General features: G+C 35.8%; 3 protein-coding genes across 5 annotated transcripts; 1 reads left to right on the forward strand and 2 right to left on the reverse strand.

Annotated features, from left to right (window-relative positions):
* Positions 1–2544: 2544 nt before the first annotated feature.
* LOC131795842 (TBC1 domain family member 25-like) lies at positions 2545–7999 on the reverse strand. 2 transcript variants are annotated; one of them, XM_059113447.2, is made up of 4 exons: positions 7869–7999; positions 7614–7729; positions 6673–6830; positions 2545–5328 (listed from the first exon to the last, which is right to left on the reverse strand). In XM_059113447.2, exons 1-4 carry the CDS (start codon positions 7926–7928, stop codon positions 3908–3910), a joined length of 1755 nt encoding a protein of 584 aa, XP_058969430.2. In that variant the 5' UTR covers positions 7929–7999; the 3' UTR covers positions 2545–3907. The 2 variants fall into 2 exon arrangements, with proteins under 2 accessions (XP_058969430.2, XP_058969429.2); XM_059113446.2 differs by having other exon boundaries at positions 2545–5331.
* A 109-nt stretch (positions 8000–8108) lies between these two features.
* LOC131795838 (F-actin-capping protein subunit alpha-2) lies at positions 8109–14100 on the forward strand. The gene is made up of 11 exons (XM_059113440.2): positions 8109–8237; positions 8324–8387; positions 8464–8515; positions 9410–9473; positions 9887–9976; positions 10824–10940; positions 11319–11398; positions 11709–11793; positions 12457–12528; positions 13423–13485; positions 13620–14100. Exons 1-11 carry the CDS (start codon positions 8199–8201, stop codon positions 13758–13760), a joined length of 867 nt encoding a protein of 288 aa, XP_058969423.2. The 5' UTR covers positions 8109–8198; the 3' UTR covers positions 13761–14100.
* A 1037-nt stretch (positions 14101–15137) lies between these two features.
* Positions 15138–18156, reverse strand: LOC131795840 (piercer of microtubule wall 1 protein). 2 transcript variants are annotated; one of them, XM_059113443.2, is made up of 5 exons: positions 18032–18156; positions 16209–16278; positions 16036–16125; positions 15674–15740; positions 15138–15382 (listed from the first exon to the last, which is right to left on the reverse strand). In XM_059113443.2, the coding sequence occupies exons 1-5, from the start codon at positions 18068–18070 to the stop codon at positions 15247–15249; spliced, it is 402 nt and encodes a 133-aa protein (XP_058969426.1). In that variant the 5' UTR covers positions 18071–18156; the 3' UTR covers positions 15138–15246. The 2 variants fall into 2 exon arrangements, with proteins under 2 accessions (XP_058969426.1, XP_058969427.1); XM_059113444.2 differs by lacking the exon at positions 16036–16125 and having other exon boundaries at positions 16149–16278.
* Between the last annotated feature and the right edge of the window lie 1452 nt (positions 18157–19608).

Consider the following 19608-nt stretch of genomic DNA (forward strand, 5'->3'; position numbering starts at 1 on the left):
TCGCTGTTAAATGTTTTTTTAGGATTTAAAAAACCCAGGGTTACAATTGTAAGGATGTCGCGGAGAGAAAAGATATACCTTTGAATTCATCAACTAAAAGCATTAAGTAAAGTGATTGTCTTTGTGGGGACAAAAGGTTACTATTCATATGCAAATACATGCTGAAAATTTTAGTTTCCCAACGCTTTTTCTCTGACAGTTTGTCAAAACTGACTGGATTTTCAAATTCAACTGCGTCATGTTTACTTTACCCATTGTTTATGTTATTTGAAAATATGCTAAACGACAAAATTTTTTCAAGCCTGGAAACGATGTTAATTACTTAATAGAAACCTTTCCCTTGAACACCGCAATTTAGCGCCCAGTGAGGTGCTGTAAAGGAGAGGATAACAATGATATAATACGGCTCCTTGTGGATAATGAATCGGAACTGTTTTTGTTTTGTAAGCCATTCAGGTGGCTGTGATATTTGGTTGTTAATCTTTCTACCCTTTTTTCTCTTTTATTCCTTTCCAGTATTGGTCCAGTGTAGCTAATAACTGGCTTGGATGATTGTTCGCCTGTCAGTCCATCAAACCTCTTTGCTGAATTCTGTAATATATACATATAATTAAATTCACAATTTTTAATTTTGTTTTCAAGTGAATTAGCATTATTTATAATTGCACGGTCTAAATTCAGCAATCGGCTCCGTCTTCTTGTCAGTAGTCTACGGGGTTCTTCATGATATCGTTAGTTGTATCATGACCTATCATGTCAACCAAGAAAGCCTTCTTTTGTATTAAGGTGTTAGGTTAGAATACAGTGAAGTCCCATCAGGATTATAACGAACCTAAGACATCTCGAACTTCTCCAAAAGCATTCTTTAGACTTACGGCACAATATCACTTGTTCTACCCTTTTCTTTCAAGCCCTTAAGATAACTGTAGTTCTCTCGTGTCTTTTCGCAATGTCAAACTTGATTCAAATCATCTACATGGATTTCATGGTGTAGAGCCCGAGGCATCTGAACGTTGATTATTGATGTCCCCATTTCACTGGGCTCTGCTGCACCCTTCTGGGACATTATATGCACAAAAGAAAAAAAAGCGTGAGGACTTGTGGGTGAGGCTCGTGACTCTGCTATGGCATGCTATACACCGTCAACTGAGGTAAAATTTAAAAAAATCATGTTTCCTGTTTTTTTTTCTTTAATATTTTGTTCAATTTGGATTAAATTTAACAGAAATTAGACGTGATGTTGTCGCGAGGACAGAGTAATAATTGCTCATTTTTTTTTCCTGAGGGAAAACGTCAACGAATTATGAAATCTGATTGGTTCTTAGCGCGGTCTGCATTATCCTATCTCTACCTACGGGCACGGTAACACTTTCTCCAGACGCCGAGTACATCCCTAGCTTCGTTACCATTATTTATAAATGCATATTGCTCGTGACCTCAAGCCGATAAAAACCTTAATAATTACTTCATCACTCACCTAAATCACTTTGGAAATTGGTTTTTGAATTGAGTTTTTGATTGCGGTCATCAAGCGATGAAAGGAAGTTCGAACAAAGTGCACTCCAAAGGATTAACGTCCTACAACAGCCACAAATAGCGGCCTCTGAAGCGGAAAGGGTACATGTGTTTTATGCGTGGAAAATATTAGCAAAAATTTAAGAACGAAAACTTCCGGCCGCATCAGTGTAGATTGAAAATGTTCCGAAGAAAAATTCTTCAGCGTTATTCTGGAGTATCATCGACGATCTTTGCAAGATCTCTAAAACTTAGAGAGGACTGCGAAATGCTATGATTTGTCCAAAAAGTTAAAGCATTTTAAATGTTTTAACTATATAAAATGGTTTAACTAGCAATAAATGATCTTACTAAAGAAAATGGTCTGCCTTGTAGAAATGGTTGAACCAGAAAAAATGGTCCTGCTTGTTAAAATAGTCCAAGTTGTTAAAATGAGTCAACTAGATAAAAGGGTCCAAGAACTCGAAATGGTCTAACTAGAAAAAGTGGTCCAACTATTAAAAATAAAACCATCCGTAACACGTAAACTCTCATGTACATGCCACTGGTCCCCAAAAGAGTCAATTTGAAGAAAAGAAGATGAGGTACGGACACATCCTCGTCAAAACCAATCAGATGTTCCATTGAAAGAATAAACCATTCAATCTGCATTTTCGTTCTTGTGAGAAATAAAAGAACTGCATCTCCGATCTGTATTTTCAAAGAAAGGCTACGTAAGGTAAAACTCTTTTCGAAAGTCCAGTTCTTAACGGATTTGTATATTACTTTAAACTATTCTTTTGAGAGGTAAGTCGGTGTTCCCCATAAAAAATTCTAAACTGCATCTTCCAGTAAGGTAGTTTTTAGAAGAAGGAAGGGAACTCTGATGTTTCCTTTTGCGCATCTTCTTTAGGAAGACACGATCCCTAGTCCCAGATATTCATTAAAAAATGGAATAGGAGGGAATCAAACCCTCCTGAGACATTAAATACTCTTTGGTATAACACAAAGAGGTAAGGAGACAGTGGAAGATTCACTGTGAAATTCAACTTAAGTTTGCATAAACTGACAACATCACACTTTATTTTTTCAGAATTACACTAAATATAGTTTAATTATTAAATAGTATTTCCACCTAAATGGCCACCTCTTTTGGCATTACGACAAAAAATACTTTTGCACAGACCTCTTTCATAACTGGCACATCTGATTGTTGCACTATTAAATTCATGCATATTAAAGAATAATACTTGTGCCCACTATTATAAAAGGATTGTTAATTTTGAAAAATACATCATCAGAAAGATTCCTTAAGATTATCTTTCATGACTAACTACTCGTTATTGAAACTTGTTTTGTCCAATTTTTTAAATAGTTGGTTCTCCATTTCCAACAAAACCATCTAGAATGATTTGATGTAAAGCTTTCATGAAGAGCTGATTTCTTTGTGTTAGCTATGTTTTTGCTGTTAATTTAGTTTAGCATCAAAGGTTTTAGGCCACTTTTACAGGATCTCAGGAATTCAATAAATAAGTTTAATATGTAAATTATTGAAAGAGATTCCTCTTCTACCTTGTTGTGATCTAGAGAGTATCACAATCATTTTAGATTCAACTAAACCTTACCTATAAAGGAAATCACATGGCCACACCTGGATGCAAATTTTATCAATGAGATGTTACAACAGCTCTCAAGAGTGAATGTAGCGTACAAGTGAAAAATATCATGAATAGGAGAGGATTGATCAATACTCACAAGCGGACATGTTGCACTCTGTTATGGATACTAACTAAATATTATATACTAACTTCTTATTAACTGAGTGCAAGAGCTGTACTGGGGAATATTGGCCTGAAGTCATAACAGTATGGACCGGGTGCAGAGAGGTCCATACAAAAATGAATGAGGGCCAATATTCCCCAATATGGTAGTAATTAGTTTATCATATGGCACTCAGACCACACTTGTTTGTTTTGAATTTGCTGGCTTTCGCCAACAAAAATATATGGCTTACAACCATTTTCATTGAAGCAGTCTGTATGGCAAAATACTGACTGGGTAAGAACCAATCAGATGGCTCAGATTTACCCTAGGACTACCTAACCTAGTATATATTAAAACTCTGGATATCCTTTCTTATTAACCTCAGAGCAACACAAGAAGTATTTGTGCTTGAAAATATAGTAATCATTGCAGGAATAAATTACTTCAAATCAACTTTTTGTGCTATATTATATCACTGTTTTAGCACATACAAAAACAACTGTTCATGTCAGTGTCAGTGGCTAGCCTTGGATTTATACCTTGCATGGTAAATATCCAACACTAGCCACCTCCACTTCCATGAACGGTTGTTGATTATCATACAGTTAGGAAGAAACTGAAAAGCATTTACTAAAAACCCTATAATTAATCAACATTCAACAAAATGGTTTGTCTGAAGGAAAACATCTGTGTGATGTTCTTGGCTGCACCAAGATGAAGTAGTTTCTTCAGGTATGGGTGTCTCATCATCTTTTTCAACTCCACATGAACTTAGATAGTCAGTATATAATGCCCTTGCTTTCATTAAAGTTTTATGAAGGTCATGCTTGCGTACCAATTTGTCAAAGTACATGGCAAGTGCATTATAATCCATCTCTTTGTTCATACAGTGATCTTTGTGAAGAGACAGTATGGCCAAACACAAAAAAAGAACAAATGGATTCCCACCACCAAGATGATATGGGCCTGGCAACTCAATCAGTTTCATTTCTTGATCAACAGATTTTGAGGTAAATGGATAGAATCCATCATCTTCCAAATCACTATCCCATTCATCTTCACTATCATTATTACTGTTATTAACTGTATGGTAACCATTCCGTTTTAAAATGGCAGCAGCAGCAGAGTTACCTCTGGGTAAGCCAGAAACCATATTTGAAGCACGGGCTGCTGATTCTGCTGGCAGGGTCAGTGAACTCCAAATCACCTCCATTAACTGAACAGCATCATCAAATGGAAATTCTCTCTTCAAATCAAGGAGAAGCCAACGATAGCAGAAGAACATGTCATCTGCTCCAATATCCATCAGATACTTAAAGAACTCTGGTTCCATGCGATTAACCAATTGTGACAGATGGTCAAATTTCAGTGTCATTGCTTTACCATTTAAAAGGAAGTGTCCTTTTATTCTTTCCATCAGACAACAAAAGCAAGTATACGCTACTGCTTCATCATCTAAAATGACAAGAATAGGTGCTGCCAGATCACTCATCCCTTGTGCATAAGATACATCAGGATTTTCTAATGCATATGTTGTCAAGATGTTAAATAAATAATCCATGTGTTCATGATCATCAGGGACTGCAAAATAGGGATGAGTTCTGTCTGTTCGTAAAACATCCTTCATAATCAAATGGGTGATGGATTCTATCTCTAAGGGACATTTTCTTTTCCATTTTGACTTCAGATGACAGTAAACCTGTGATTTCATTTTCAAATGTCTCTCCCTCTCTTCTTTAGTCAAATCAGGGGGGAACACATTGAGCAGATGTGGCCAAACTTCTTTGCGTAAGACAGGGTCAAGTCCACCCCCATGGAAAACTCGAACCCATAACTCCTCAATGGCAAGAACACGCCCTTCAGAGTCCAAATGACATTGCCACTCTAATTCCTTTAGAGGTCCTCGTCTGACTGAATCAGTGAAAGCTTTGGTAATCTTGCTGAACGTTCGCTCCATTTGATGTTTTAAGGATATGTGGAAGGGAACTGCAGAGGAAACTCCAGTAGATTGTACATTGTTAGTCAGTGGTGCTTCTGTTGCCTCAAGGAAAGTCCAGTCATTGTGACTATCTTCTGAAAATACAATAGATAAGTACTAGTTGGTACCACAGTCAGTCCTCTATGGATGAATTTTCACGACATGTAACGAAATGCAGCAGGAATATTCGCCTTAAATGAAACTATAAAACTATTGAGTCTTGAAGAATGATGTTATCTACTCCTTCTAACTTTTCACTCCCACGAGTGACCAAGACAATTTTTGTTCACAATTTCAATACAATATCAAGAAGGCAAGTGACCAGAACAGCAAAAAATATCAACTGGAGAATTCTAATAACAAATCCTCCAAGCTAACATCATAGGAATTGTATAGCAGATATTAATGAGTATTACTGATGTGATCTTGAGATTGAAAAAGTTAAGGTCCAATTCCCAGCTTTATAACACTGAATTCAAGCTCACATTTGAATTGGCTCCTAGGCCATCATGTCCAGTTACAAAATTTGGTAAAGAAAATCTTAGAACCTTAAAATACATTGTCCTTCATGCCATAGAAATCACATGTTTTTAGAAATTTGTGGGGGGAGGGATCATGAATTTGAACAAGAAAAACAACCAATAGTCTTGTGTGTGTACATTTGCTAATTCAAATCTACAGTAGCAACATGGTTACTCTTGCAGATTTCATTAGCTTTCAGTGTTCTCAGTTACTTGTGTCCAACTCAATTGCAGTTCTCTTTTGAAATTGATAAAAGCATGCACAAAATGAATGCTAACATAATAAAACTCGATTGCTCTGTCTAAAGGGGATATCTTGCCTCCAGAAAAATTTGATTTTCAAATTCTTGGGAAATAAGATTTACCACACTCCAATGCCATATGAGGTCTGAAACCTGTGCTTCACTTTTTTAAAGTTAAAATTTAACCCTTTTGTATCAAGATATTGCCGGACTAACCTAAAACAACTGTAAGTTATGTCTCCAAGCAGTGCTTAATGTTGTCAGCTCTAAACTTACAAATAAGTCCCTGTTACTCCATTTTTTTCCAAAGGCCTTGAAACCACTAACCAGCTCAGAAAGGAGCCAGCCATTTTGTTTGTTTGTTTGACCTTGCAACATATTTAAGTAATTACACTTGGGATATCACTTAGGATATCATGTAGCCTTTGCTTGCAGTGTTTAGACAGCTAGATCTATGAGTAGGACTTCATTATATTTTCCACTTAATTGCAAGACTCCTTCATGGCTGTATTTTAACAAACCAGTTATCAACAAGAAGGTAATTTCTTCTTTTTGGTCTCCATTACAACAAGGTCAAGTTAATTCAGGTTTACTTGGAACTTTTTCAGTAGGACTATTACTGAAATGTCACAGGCATGTAAACTAGTATTATAGTTATGAAAACCCATATTACCTGAACAAACTACAGGTTGAACCTTGAGACTCAAATATGGCAAAGATGAACTCATGAAGGCAGCATCAAGATCAAAGTCAGATGTAAGAGAGATAAACACGTCTGGTCTCTTTCCATTTTCTGTTGACTGTGGGAGCTGATATGATATTTCAAAGTCTCTAAAAATGGTTCATAAAAGAGAAAATCAGCTGTTAAATGTATCTGTGGTTGCGTAAATGATGAAAAAGAAGTCCTGTATAGGAAAAGACGTAAAAAAATAAAGTCTTCTCAACAACCATTTCAAGCAAGGATACTACTTCCACAAAGTTTTGGAATCTTTTTTTCTACGTGTAGCAGTAAATTGGTCGTTGCACGAGAAATTAGGGGCCTGTTATTTGAACAAAGTTTATTCGTTGTTTTACTGAGCCAGGTCCTAAAATAACTTCAATTTAGCCGAACCTTTTATCTGCACAGATATTTTTGTGCGCTGTGTTTACTTCGACCTTAGGTGAACCTTACAAATACTGTTGTTACAACCTCGTGCCTCCATTTCAGATTTCACTGGTTAACGGATAAAATCGAAAACATATGAATTTAACGAGTCGGTTGCTCTTGAGGGTGAATGACTTTGTGATATCGTCTTTTATTGATTCCTCACTCCGAACAAAAAATACGTTTCGCGTTGGCCGCTATGGAGGCATTAGAGGCCACGTAGGTGACAACTTTATGTACACCGATTGACTGTGTGATACGAAGAACGAGAAATTGTGCATGAACAACTACGGTTACCAATTTTATTCAATAAATGAAAAATAAGTTGCCAGTTTTTTTAACAGATATCGACCCCACTCGTCTTTCTTTCGTAGTTGCTAAATGCCAGTTTGAAAAGTACCCGTAAATCGCTCAAAAACTACGACAACAGAGTAGTGCTGGAACATTCACATCACGATGTATTTACCTACCCTTGTAATTGAAAGGCTCGCTTCAATAACTGACAAAGATTATTAAAAGACGTGATATGTGGGTCTACGGAGAAGCACCTCTTGACTCCTTCACCATCAAATTTTCCATCATATAACTGAAAAAAAGAAAAAATAATAACAATTAGTAGATTAATTTGTTAAGGGAAATGGAAAGTTTAAATGAATAAGTAATTAGTTGAAAGCAAAAGATCATTCCACTATTTTACAGCAATGCTTGTGGGTTTTTACACGTACCACTGCTTTTACACGAATTGCTTCGCGATCTTGCAAAGCATTTCCCGGTAAGGATGACATTCAAGAACTTCTTCCGACACAAATATCGTCACGAACATTAGCGTACGTCTTTAGAATACATTAACTTTGACTTTCTTTGTTGCTGAATTGACGTCACCATATTTGCGAAATAAACCGCTGTTTAACAATTTTGCTGGCTTAAAGTTTCAAATTGTGACCAAATTTGGGCATTTCCGGGAAGTTCCCAGGAAACCTAGCGTTGCTGTAATTTGGCCGCCATCTTAATTTTGAAGGAACATCAGTGATCTCCAACAAAAGAGACCTTTGGAAATGGCAGATTTTGACGAGCCCATCTCAGACCAAGAAAAGGTATGGAAATGAACATACTTCCATTGTAAAAGTTATTCGTCGTTGAAGTATCGCAATTGACGAATCGATGTGGTTCCACCAATTAGGTGCGGATAGCTTCTGACTTCATCAAACACGCCCCACCAGGAGAATTCAACGAAGTCTTCAACGGTAGGCATGATTTGCAGAGAAGTGTTTTGAGTTTTAATTTATTCTACTTTCAGATGAGGACTGTTTTTTATTGTAGATGTTCGCATTTTGTTGAACAACGACAGTCTGTTGAAGGAGAAAGCTTCGAGGTTGGTGTGTGTGATGTTCAACGATTAATTTAAACAAGTTTTTCTTATTTTTATAAATTCTAGCTTAACGTCATAATACTCGATCACTTATTTGCATTTCATACAAAAAGATTAGGGACTTTCGCATCTTACCTGAATAATTTTTAACACAGTTATAAATGTGAAAGAATTGTCCAAGTATTACCCGATCATCTTCCGTCACGCCTTTTCTGGTAGACAGTACATGTTGTTTAGAAATTAAAACTGAAATGAATTGCTCGTGATGTACTGATAAACTAAAAACTTTTAAGGAAAAACAGGTGTAAAACATGGATCCTTTGTAGGGCCTCAGTAGTCATGTACTTGATTTAGGTGTTGCAAAACATGTCGTTGCCCTTAATTGCTTCTCAAAGTCCTTGTAAAAACGTATCGTAGCTTGGCACTGAGGAAGTGCCAATGTAAAGATGTTACCATCTTATGTTACTTCACATAATATCTGTACATGTATGTTGGTCGCAACTAGATGTTTACACCATACAAATGAAAAGAATGAGTACTACATCAGCACAGTTGTAGAACACGAGCAAAAGAAGCTCGTGAGTTCCTGATTGTTTTCAACTCCTTATGCAGGGCCTATTGCAGGGTTAAATAGAAAATTAAAAAGTTTGAGATTTTAATATGTCAGATTTTTGGGGTTAGAACATTTACTGTGTGGGAATTGTCCAATTTTTCTGTGACATGTTTTAATTGCATTTGTAGTACTTTGCTGTGCTTTTTGTTTCCCATATGTTAATTGTACCTTTGCTTGTTTCTGTAGATTCAGTAGGGATTATGATTAGTAGTATATTTGTATTAAGCAATTGCGATAAATGAAAATATAATTTTGTTTTCTTCGGTTGCTGGTTTTGTCAACAGCTCTTTTTCAGCCTATAATAAGGAACAGTTCACACCAGTGAAACTTGAAGGTGCAAATGAACAGGTGAGTACATAACTCACTGGAAATTTTTGTTACCCCTGAATCACAAGGTTTTATCCAAGCTTTCTTTGTAACTATTTTATTAGGCCCTGTGTTGTTTTTGTGTTCATAACAGAATTGAAAAAAAAAGTTTCTCTTTGACATATTTTAGGTTTTATATATCAACATTTACTTGATTTAGGAAATTTGTGCTTTTATGCTCATTTTTCCAAGGAATTTAGAGTTGATTATCGATTTTAATACACATGGTATGTTTTCTTCCAACACTGCCTTTCCTTTTAATCTTAGCACTTTTCTCTGCCTTTAAAATCAACTCTTTAACACTTAAAATTTCTTTTATTATGATAGTATGTAAAAGAAATGATTTTCCAAGTATGTACAATACCAGAGTTGTTGATATCAGTAATATCCTAAAGGTATTGGTGACCAGACATGGCGAACTATCTGATGGAAGATTTTATGATCCTCGAAGTAAACAAAGCTTCCAGTATGACCACTTGCGTAAGGTAAGAGCCATGTCATTTTTTTGCAGTTGTGTATTTCCTTCACCATCATTTCTCTTTCTACAGACCACAGACTTTGTATTTTGACAAGCTGTATTCGTCAGAATTTGTTACATTGCCATGGTTAACCAGCCATGGAGAATGTTCCATCTGCATGGATGGGATACTCACCTCCACCTAAGCACTTTGTTAATTTACTTGTATAACAGACAGATGGTGTTAGTTGATTTTGTGGGAGTTGAAGTTGTCAACAAGTTTGAAAGTTGAAGGCAAATAAGAAGTATTAAACAGTCAGGTTATTGTGGGCACAATGTTGTTTGGTTTAGATAACATGTAGGAATGGGAACTATTAAGTCAAAGTGCCAAGGGGCTTTGACAAAGTTTGAAGAAACCTATAAGCAAATCCATAATTTTGAATTTATTCATATATTCAAACCTGTTGCTGATAAATCTTGCATTCAATCCCATTAGAATCTGGGAAATAGCTGTTGAACAAATATATCCTATAAGTATTTCAATGGTTACATTATTGTTCATGAGCAATTATGTCAAAATGAGGTGAAAGTGGCTGACTTGAGATGGTAGACTAGTTAGTGGTTTGGTTAGCTACAAGCCAGAAATGTTTAACCTTTTTTATTTCAACAAAAATCATTATGTAAATCTCCACTTCTGAACATTTTTACACCCATAGTCAAAAAGAGCTCAACATACGGGGATGTTCTTATTTACTGGAATGAAAACTTGGCAACCTCTGATATCCTGTAAGCTACTGGATCTCCTAACTGAACTAGATGGACCTTTAATTGTCTGAAAAATACATAGGTTTATTGTTTTGTGTTTGATTTAACAGGAAGCAAGTAATCCTAGTGCACACAGTGCTAATCCAACAGCTGAAGCATGGAGGGCAGCTGTTGAAGAGAGTGTGACAAGTTATGTCAGAGAGCATTACCCTCATGGAGTCTGTACAGTACGTCAACTTTTTCCTTTTCCAGAGTAGTGAAAACTGGCAGAAAGACAGCTCTCATGGCACAGCCATGATTGAAAACATTACTCACCAAGAGTGATTGAATTGTGCATTTGGCTGGATTTATCAGTTTTTGGCTGCATCTATGGTGCACAATCAAGTCAGGATTGGAAAAAGTTCATATAAATAAGCATTAGTGAATGTGCAGAAATTATAATTTTCTAGAGTGTTCCGCCCTTCTCATGGCTTCTGTATTCATGAGTTTAGCTCCCTCTTGTATTGCATGTTCACACTATTTGATGATTAAAAATGTTTCTTAAGGAATTGCATCCTTTTGTTGAAGGGGAAAGTGTTTGAGTTATATTTATGTTACATTTGAAGGTCTATGGAACTATGTCTGGTGGATCAATCAAGTTGATTGTTTGTATAGAGGATCACCAGTTTCAACCACAAAACTTTTGGTAAGAACAGCTATCAATGAGATATCAATTTTAATTTGCAATTTTTTGTACCCATATCTACCTCATACATAGATGAAAGTGATAAATACAGTATAGATGGAAACTGGCTCTCACTCTGCCTTACCTGAGGTAGGGGAGAGATGTAAATGTTTTTCCATCTTCTGGGAGTTTCTTTTGTTTTGCACTTCAGTTTATCATTAGGAACCAACAAACAAGGTTGTTGTTCTCTGTGGTAATTTTTTGGTACCCTTTTCCACTCAATTGTGCTCCAAGGCTGGTGCAATAACTTGCTCCCTTTCTTTTTCAACAGGAATGGTAGGTGGCGTTCAGAGTGGTCTGTGTCATTCCAGCCATCAGGTGGAAGCGTGGAAGTCACTGGTGTCCTCAAAGTGCAGGTAAAAGAAACAGATACTACATTGTAGCCACAAACAATAGTTTTTGATGGGTATATAAGTGTCCTTCTTTCATATGAACTGAAATTTGTAAAATTATAATAACTTCTCCTAAACTTAATTTTCAATATATTGCTAGTATATTGCCCATCACAGTTTGCTTTCACTTTTTTTTATCTCTCAGTCTTTCCCTAACTCATCATTTATCTCCAAATATTTTATTTTGCGTAAACCCATGGAGTATCTACTATAATGTTTAGCTATAATTTTAGAGCTGCTTTTTCCCCCAAGGGTTTTTTGTCATGAGATATGTGGGCAAAATACTCTAGGTCCTTATTTAAACACAAATAGGAAGCATATGAAGTGAAATGTTCAAGATATACTCTTATTTTATGAGTGGAGGGTTTTTAGGAACAATTGGATGTCAGTAGATTTACATGTGATGGTGTAGGAGATTTAGGGACTCAAATAATTCTACCCCAGGCCAAGGTGATGAAATTTAGGCAAGCAAGGTCTTCATCAAAAATAAACAAACTAAGTTGACCTCTTGCTGTGTAATGCTTAGTTGTTGGTCTGACATCAGTCTGTGGTTTACTTGTTTTGTTTGTTTGTTTTTTTTTTAATTTCTTACTTTGATGTGATAATTTCCTGTTTGGAAACTTATAGGTTCATTACTATGAAGATGGCAATGTTCAGCTTGTGTCATCCAAAGAAGTGAAGGAAAATCTTAAAGTAACAGTAAGTGAAGAACAGCCCATGTAGTGTTCTCTGTAAATTTGTTAGATGAAATTGTGTTAAATGAGCATGAGTTGTAGGGCCTCTTACAGTAAGTAGACTACTCAAAAGTAATTTGACAATCTCTTGAAATTTGATCCTCGATCCTTGATTCTGGAAAGTAATGAGGAACAAGTTTTGAGGATAGAGTTTTGAGTGGAGACTGTTAACTTACTTTTGAGGGGTGCTGTATGTCCACTAGAGTGTGCAAGGCATTGCACTGTACTGCATGCTTTCTAAAAGTTGAATTTTTAGACTCGATCAACAATATTTATAACATAGCTTGTAAATTTGTGTAATCAAATTCAATTGCACGAGCATGCTTCGTATTCCTATTGTGCATGCTCATGATGTTAGCAAACAAATCCCTCGAGAAAAATAAATTTTCCAGCGGGTTGAAAATGTTATAAAACAATTGGTTCATATGTCAGCTGTGCATTCATCAAGGTATGAAGTACTCGGGAAGTTTGGAGAGCACTCAAGAAGCTAGAGTTGCTCAAGGCATAGTTGAGAGCAATTCCTATGCATCTTTCGTGCTTTCCAAACTTCCCGCATGCTTCATATCTCAATGAACACACGCTGATGTATGAACCAGTTGTTAATTTAGACATGAAATTAGAAGTCTGAAGTACAAAAAATATTTCCAAAGTTTGACTTTGTGAAAGTAGGGGAAAGCAGTCAATCAAGAGAAAGAGACAACTTTCCAAATGCAACCTACCTCCATTCAACTGATGATGCAAGTCAGTTTTACCTTGATGTCATCAGCTGCAATCCTTACCTATCATTCATTAGTTTATCTGTTTTCAAATGTTTTCTTTTTCAGATGTAGACATTGACACCACTCTTTTAAATTTGCAGAGTGAAGCTGGAACAGCAAAGCATTTTTTACAGATAATAGACACTGCAGAAAGTGACTACCAGGTATCTAACTCATCTACAGCAACTTGTCAGTTGGCATGTTAGGGAAAGTGTGTTTTGATGCAAAACAATAACCAATATCCTGTAGTTCCATATTGTTTTATTGTATTGTTTATTTGATTATATGTCTTTTGCAGAAAGCGCTCTCAGAAAACTACACTACCATGTCACAGACTACTTTTAAGGCTTTACGAAGGCAGCTTCCCATTACACGAACCAAAGTTGACTGGAACAAGATTCTTGGTTATAAGATTGGACAGGAACTAAAAAGTTCATAAGGCAACATCACCAAAAGTAGTCATTGAAATTACCTTTTTTATAAAAAAAAGAGTCCACTTTGGGCTCTGCATGCTGTTACCAATCTACTGAATGGTTATAACTGAAATATTAAGTGTAGAATAGCTTTACCACTGGTAGATATTTGAATAATGATTTAAAGTGACTTTGGTTTGTTGGAATACAGTTCATACTTATGAGTACCAAACTTGCAGAACAAATCTTTTTTTCTTCCAAATTAGAAGTTGATTCTTGTAAGATAATTTTAAAGGAAGAAAATTGAGCTGTTTAATATGTACAGACAGTTGAGGCAGATTAATAAAAGTTATTGGAAAAGCGGTGCATTTGTCTTGGTTTCATGACATGCTAATGTAGACTGGGTCATTGACTTTTTCAGTTGCTCTAAACACCAAAAGAAAACTTAAGAATGAGGCTGTTATATTTAAAAAGCAAAGGAAAGTCAAACAAGGTGCTCAGTTAGTAGTACAGCCTTGGCTACTCATGTTGGTTTCATAGTAGAAAGGTATAAAAACAGGGAGGTGATAAATAATATGCAGGACTTCATGTTGTACCTATTGATTGCCACAGCTTGTCAATGTGAAGGCTACAGGAAATCCCTTTCTTCTGAGTAGTTACCGGTAACTTTGGATTGTGAGTGCTTTTAAACACGGCAGGGTGAAAGCAAGGGGAACATCAAAGGTTGAGGGGAATCAAACCTCACTGTTTCTGGTTTGTAATACCTCCCAACTCTTAAAAATTATTGTTCCTAGGGTCCTTTCTCTTCTTCCTGTAAAGAGTGAACAATAACAGTCATTGAGAGAAAATGATTTCTTAATGCTAGCTGAAATAGAAATTTAGCAATGGTTTCTTGGTGTCCAATGATTTTGTTTTCACTGGGAGTTAGTGAGTTTTGACCTGTGACATGTGACACATACAGTTTGCAGGAAATGGAACACTTAACACTGTGTTGATGGGACAAAGGACTAACACTCCAAACGTCAGCTTTGAAACTCTTCATGGTGGCCAATTCACATTATCAACTCATTTGATATTACTAAACTATCCTTTCAATCCAGGGTCCAGTGAACCAACCATAAGGCCACTGTGCCTCTTACAAATAATCCTTTGCACCCTAATGTCAGTACACATTTTCTGTACTGTCCTCCATACATTTTCTGAGGTGCTCAGCTGACAAGGAGAATTTGTTTAACAAAAGCTAAAATTGGTGATCATTTCCTTTATCATCCTCACCTTCATATGTGATTTATTAGTGACATTGTAAGGAGAAATTAGATCTTAGTCACTCATGTGGTTAAAGGAATATACCAAATGTCTTTAATTTAAAAGATAGCTGAGAGAAAGAAAACAGAAACAGCCTGTTCATGGAAATATTTTACTTTTATTAGAATAAAACAAAAACTTACATATTTACAGATTTGCTTTGTTAAGTTTAGCATTTTTGCCTGGAAAAAAGCATACAATACAGTTTCAAACAATGCTTTTATCCATAGAGGTATTCAGAGATTGATCTCTGTACATTCCACATGTTCCCAAGTGTTCTGAGAACTTTTGGCTCTTTGCATGAAAACTTGTAGGCATGGTATGAACTGTTGGACGATGACTCCTACGAGGAAATTGAAAAAATTTTAGTAGGTTAGTAGAAGTTTACAACAGACCTTTAGCAAACCATGACTGCAACGGCAACAAGAAAGTGGCAAAGCGAGAGGATAAATGAGCAGAACAAAAGCTTAGTTATGCCTATAAGCTTCCTTAATTTCTTAGGTTTTTGCTGATAAATAGGCTGTAAAATCAACAACTTTGGCCTTTTCTAAGAAAGACAGCCCCAATGATGAATCATTTTTACACTTTTATTTGGAACTACTCACAAATAACTACACATGTAAAAATTACTCACCCATACTCCATCCCACTTGTCATATACATTGGGTGTTGCTTCTTTGTTTTGTAACCATCAAACCAATCTAGAGAAAACACTTTTGTCAAATACTCTGCAAGAATGTCATATTAGGCACAGCACTCCCTAAAATCCCTTCATATACTGTATATAATGATTTGACAACTATTTTAATCATTGAGCTTTTAAGTGAGGTAGTGCCCAATGTTAAGACCTCTTTTTGCAGAACTCTTGTGAAAAAAATTTTGAAAGAGTGTTGTGACTTTCTACTAAACTAGGAAAAGCATTTGATCAAACAAAATGCGCACAAAATACTGAGTGGTTCAAGACGTTCAGTATTTCACAGATTGTATGACACCCACCTCCTTCCTCAATCTCTTTTGTTGTTGGGTTAATTAACTGAACTTCAGTAGGACAGGAGAAAACAGGGTTGCCTGGGTTATTAATTAGATCTGGAAGACACAATAAAACATACCCGGATTATTAAACCGCTCAGGAATGTTGAAAGTGCGGTAATAGTCAGAAGTAATGGCACCTTTTCCTGGTTTGGTCTGCTCAAAGTCATATGCTGTCCCTCCTGGAACTGGGTTACTTTCTGTGGCATCCTGAAATAAATGAAAGTTTACATGATAACTTTAATCTATTGTGAAAAATGAAATAAAGCAAAGGCAAGTTGTTGATTATAGGGCAAAATAATGATAATTTCTCTAGAGAGTAACTGTCTACCATCTAGAGAAATTAATGCCATAACACAAAGTAATTTAGAGTTTCAGGAGAACTTTCCTAAAGAGAAAACTTAATAACTTTTAAAGTAGAACACTAAGGTTTATTTTCCTGTCAAGCAAAGCTAGCATGCTAGAAAAGCAGAGCCAAAAAAGATGTAAACTGGAGTAATTTACGGTTTAAAGATTTGTACGGTAAATTTCTGTGGCAATATTTGCTTAACATTTTATAGTAAAAAGTAGTGAGATTAAGACGTTTTGGTGACTACATGTCACCATCATCAAATGTAAAATTATTACAAGTTCAGTGATGTTATATAAAAGAAGGAAGTGTGAAGCTAAATTTGAATAAAATGAAATGGAGTAAAACAAAAGAATGCACATCATAAAATGAACAGTTTCACTGGAATAGAGTCTTTTTGAGTGTTCAGAGTTGGTGTGAACACTGAAAGAGACTGACTCTGAACACCCAAAAGGACTAATTAACCTGGTTTACTTAAAACTACAGTAGCACCCCCCTGACTTGAATCACTAGAACAATGGTATCCTGTTAATAATGACAAGGGAATCATATTTTTACCATACTTGCACAATCAACAGTCATTTTCATACAATTAGTTTGTTTCAAGTATTTTCCTTTAATAGGGATGTTTAGGGTGGGAAGTTAAGCCAGATGTAGTAGGTTTTGATAATTGTGTTTAAAGATTGGGATGTGTCAATCAGCTATGTATTGACACTTTGACATTTATTAAACAACCTTTTTACTTAGTTCAAGTTACCACGGTAAATTTGAGCCAAGGGAAAGCAAAATTAGTTTGAGTTTACCAGGAATTTGAGTTGGCTGACAGTAAATGACTGGAAAAAAAGGGGACAAATCCTTTGAAAATCGGATCTTGCCTAAGTAAGCCGAGGGTTCGACTTAACCAGGTTCAAGCAGGATTCTACATACTATACAGTTTTTATTTTAGGTCTTATTACTGCATGGCAACAAGAATTAAGTCAATAAAAAAATTCAGAAAAGCAGATCATGCACCATGCATATGTCTGTCAAGGTTCTTGGACTATCACTTCGCAAGTATTGGATCCATACCAAGTCTCTGGTTGGTATAGACTGCCAGCTTTAAATATCACTTTCAATACTGTAGTGTGAACTCACCGTGCATCAACAATAAACATACATATATGCGGACAACTTTCTACATACACTGAAATCCTTAGCATTTCTCAAAAATTTAACTGAAAAAGCAACTTAATAATATCACTGAGTGTAATTTCATAATTGTATTTGGCTCCAGTAGTACAGATGAGTGTAAAATATTCTGCGTCAAAAATCAATACGACGCACCGCGTTCGGGAACGTTAAGCTTGCACCGATAAAAAGGTTACTGATGGCTTTACTTTAAGAATATTGTACATAATTCCTGTTGAATTTCGTCTTAGAACTGGGATTCTATCATTCTTCGATGATGGTTCAAAATCTAAGTGAATACAAACTATTTACATGTACCAAGTAGATGAACTTTAGAGAAGCTCACCTTCCTTCACGAAACATCTAAAATCAAAAGGGCCTAGTGATACGCAAAAAAGAAGCATTAATATATATATATTTTTTAACTATAGAATCTGACTTTCCTACCTTCTGTTTCTCTGGAAGGTTATTTGTTCCTGAAGCCATCGTTAACTAACGAAGAACAACAGCGAATTAAGTCTAATGGGAGCAACCGAGCAAACCAACCATCAATGTGGGTCTTTGTTGCTATGATAACGAAGTGAAGAATCACAAGACAGTCGCGAGCCTCATTCTCATGGCGAGAGCCAAGTCTCTTTCATGACCCTCCATAGCAAAAGAATCTTGTCCGTTCTTGTCCATAGATATCTTCACCTGGGAATGAAGTGTCTACATAATTCAGAAAACTTGTGGAATTTGTGAACTGACTAATCAAAAACAGTTATATCTTTATCTTTTTCTAGGAATTATCTTTTAAAATTTGTTTTTATTTTCGAATGCAATCTAGTACAGGTCGGTACATGTAGTTGTGAAAATTAAATTTAAACTTAAGTTTATTTTTCTTTCATTATTTCTTGCAAATAAATTTATTTATTGATTGATTGATTTATAATTTTATTCGTGTATCCTTCTTTTACCATTTCTGCTTCTTCTCGCTTATCAATTTATTTAATCATCAATTCGTTTATTTATTTTGAGAGAGATATTAGAGCCGACGCTCCTCGGGTGAGAAAGAAAACGAAGGTGTAGTTATATCGTTAATAACTTACAAAAAATTCAAAACGTGATTCCTCATCAGAAGCCAGATTTTTGCAGGTAACCATACGATTTCGAAAGCAATTTGAAATATCTAATCAAAGGAGTATATAACCAAGTTTCAAAGCCAACGAGTGCAATTTGTAGTCTTTGAAAAATTTTATTAAAAAATTCATACACTCGAAATCATATGGTTACCAGTACAGTGTATGCACCATGCTCGTGGCTGAAAGGTGTAACACGACAGTTCACCTGGGATACCTGTGTATTTGGACACCACGCGTTGCAGTTTACTTTTGCCTAGAGAAAAGTCAACTGTTTTTCCGTTCATGAGTAAGTTTTTGCGATGGGTATTGAGTTCCTTGAGTTGTTTCATAGTTTTTATCCAATGGTAGCAGGACAGTTCGAGTCTATAATTCAGGCCGTCTGTAATCGTGACCATGGAAAGAGTGGTCCCGAGTTATGATGATTCACTCTAGAGCCCTCAAGAGTTCGATTTACTGGAATTTTTGAGATCCAATGAGGTAAGTGATGAGGCAGAAGAAAGTTTGCTTTTAGTAAATTCGTTGAACGTCTTGGCTCAAAATCATAGTACCAGCCAATAACGTGAACCTTCTGCCTTTTCCCGTTGTATAGATGAAGAGATTGGCTCACACAATTCGATAAAAAGTTGGAATCAATGTCAATATCCCAGCAACTGCGCACCTACTGTTTTCTTGAGGAAATAGGTGTTGTCTTCTTTCATTGACATTTTTCCATTTATTTCACTGAATGATTAAAAATCTTGATTAGCATATAACTATACTTAGGTTGGCATTTCAAGTCTGTTCAGTCGAATCGGATATCAAAGTTAGAGAAAAGTTATAATTTGCCGTTCCTGTTAAATACACTGACCAGAAGAAGATTAGTCTTTCTACTTCAGCGCACGTTATCGAGCATTACACATGTAA

The sequence above is a fragment of the Pocillopora verrucosa genome, chromosome 11, assembly GCF_036669915.1.
Source record: "Pocillopora verrucosa isolate sample1 chromosome 11, ASM3666991v2, whole genome shotgun sequence".
NCBI classification, from domain to species: Eukaryota; Metazoa; Cnidaria; class Anthozoa; order Scleractinia; family Pocilloporidae; genus Pocillopora; species Pocillopora verrucosa.

What these genes read in the sequence shown, in the direction of transcription:
- LOC131795842 (XM_059113446.2), bottom strand. Translation starts at nt 7,928, where the DNA reads ATGTCATCCTTACCGGGAAATGCTTTGCAAGATCGCGAAGCAATTCGT. An exon ending in CAATTCGTGTAAAAGCAGTG is followed by an intron (nt 7,730 to 7,868) that starts GTACGTGTAAAA and finishes TCTTTTTTTCAG; the next exon opens with TTATATGATGGAAAATTTGA. An exon ending in CGAGCCTTTCAATTACAAGG is followed by an intron (nt 6,831 to 7,613) that starts GTAGGTAAATAC and finishes AACCATTTTTAG; the next exon opens with AGACTTTGAAATATCATATC.
- LOC131795838 (XM_059113440.2), top strand. Translation starts at nt 8,199, where the DNA reads ATGGCAGATTTTGACGAGCCCATCTCAGACCAAGAAAAG. An exon ending in AGTATGACCACTTGCGTAAG is followed by an intron (nt 9,977 to 10,823) that starts GTAAGAGCCATG and finishes TTGATTTAACAG; the next exon opens with GAAGCAAGTAATCCTAGTGC. An exon ending in ACCCTCATGGAGTCTGTACA is followed by an intron (nt 10,941 to 11,318) that starts GTACGTCAACTT and finishes TTACATTTGAAG; the next exon opens with GTCTATGGAACTATGTCTGG.
- LOC131795840 (XM_059113443.2), bottom strand. Translation starts at nt 18,070, where the DNA reads ATGGCTTCAGGAACAAATAACCTTCCAGAGAAACAGAAG. An exon ending in AAAAGAGATTGAGGAAGGAG is followed by an intron (nt 15,741 to 16,035) that starts GTGGGTGTCATA and finishes TGTTTTCTCTAG; the next exon opens with ATTGGTTTGATGGTTACAAA. An exon ending in ACAAGTGGGATGGAGTATGG is followed by an intron (nt 15,383 to 15,673) that starts GTGAGTAATTTT and finishes ATTTCCTCGTAG; the next exon opens with GAGTCATCGTCCAACAGTTC.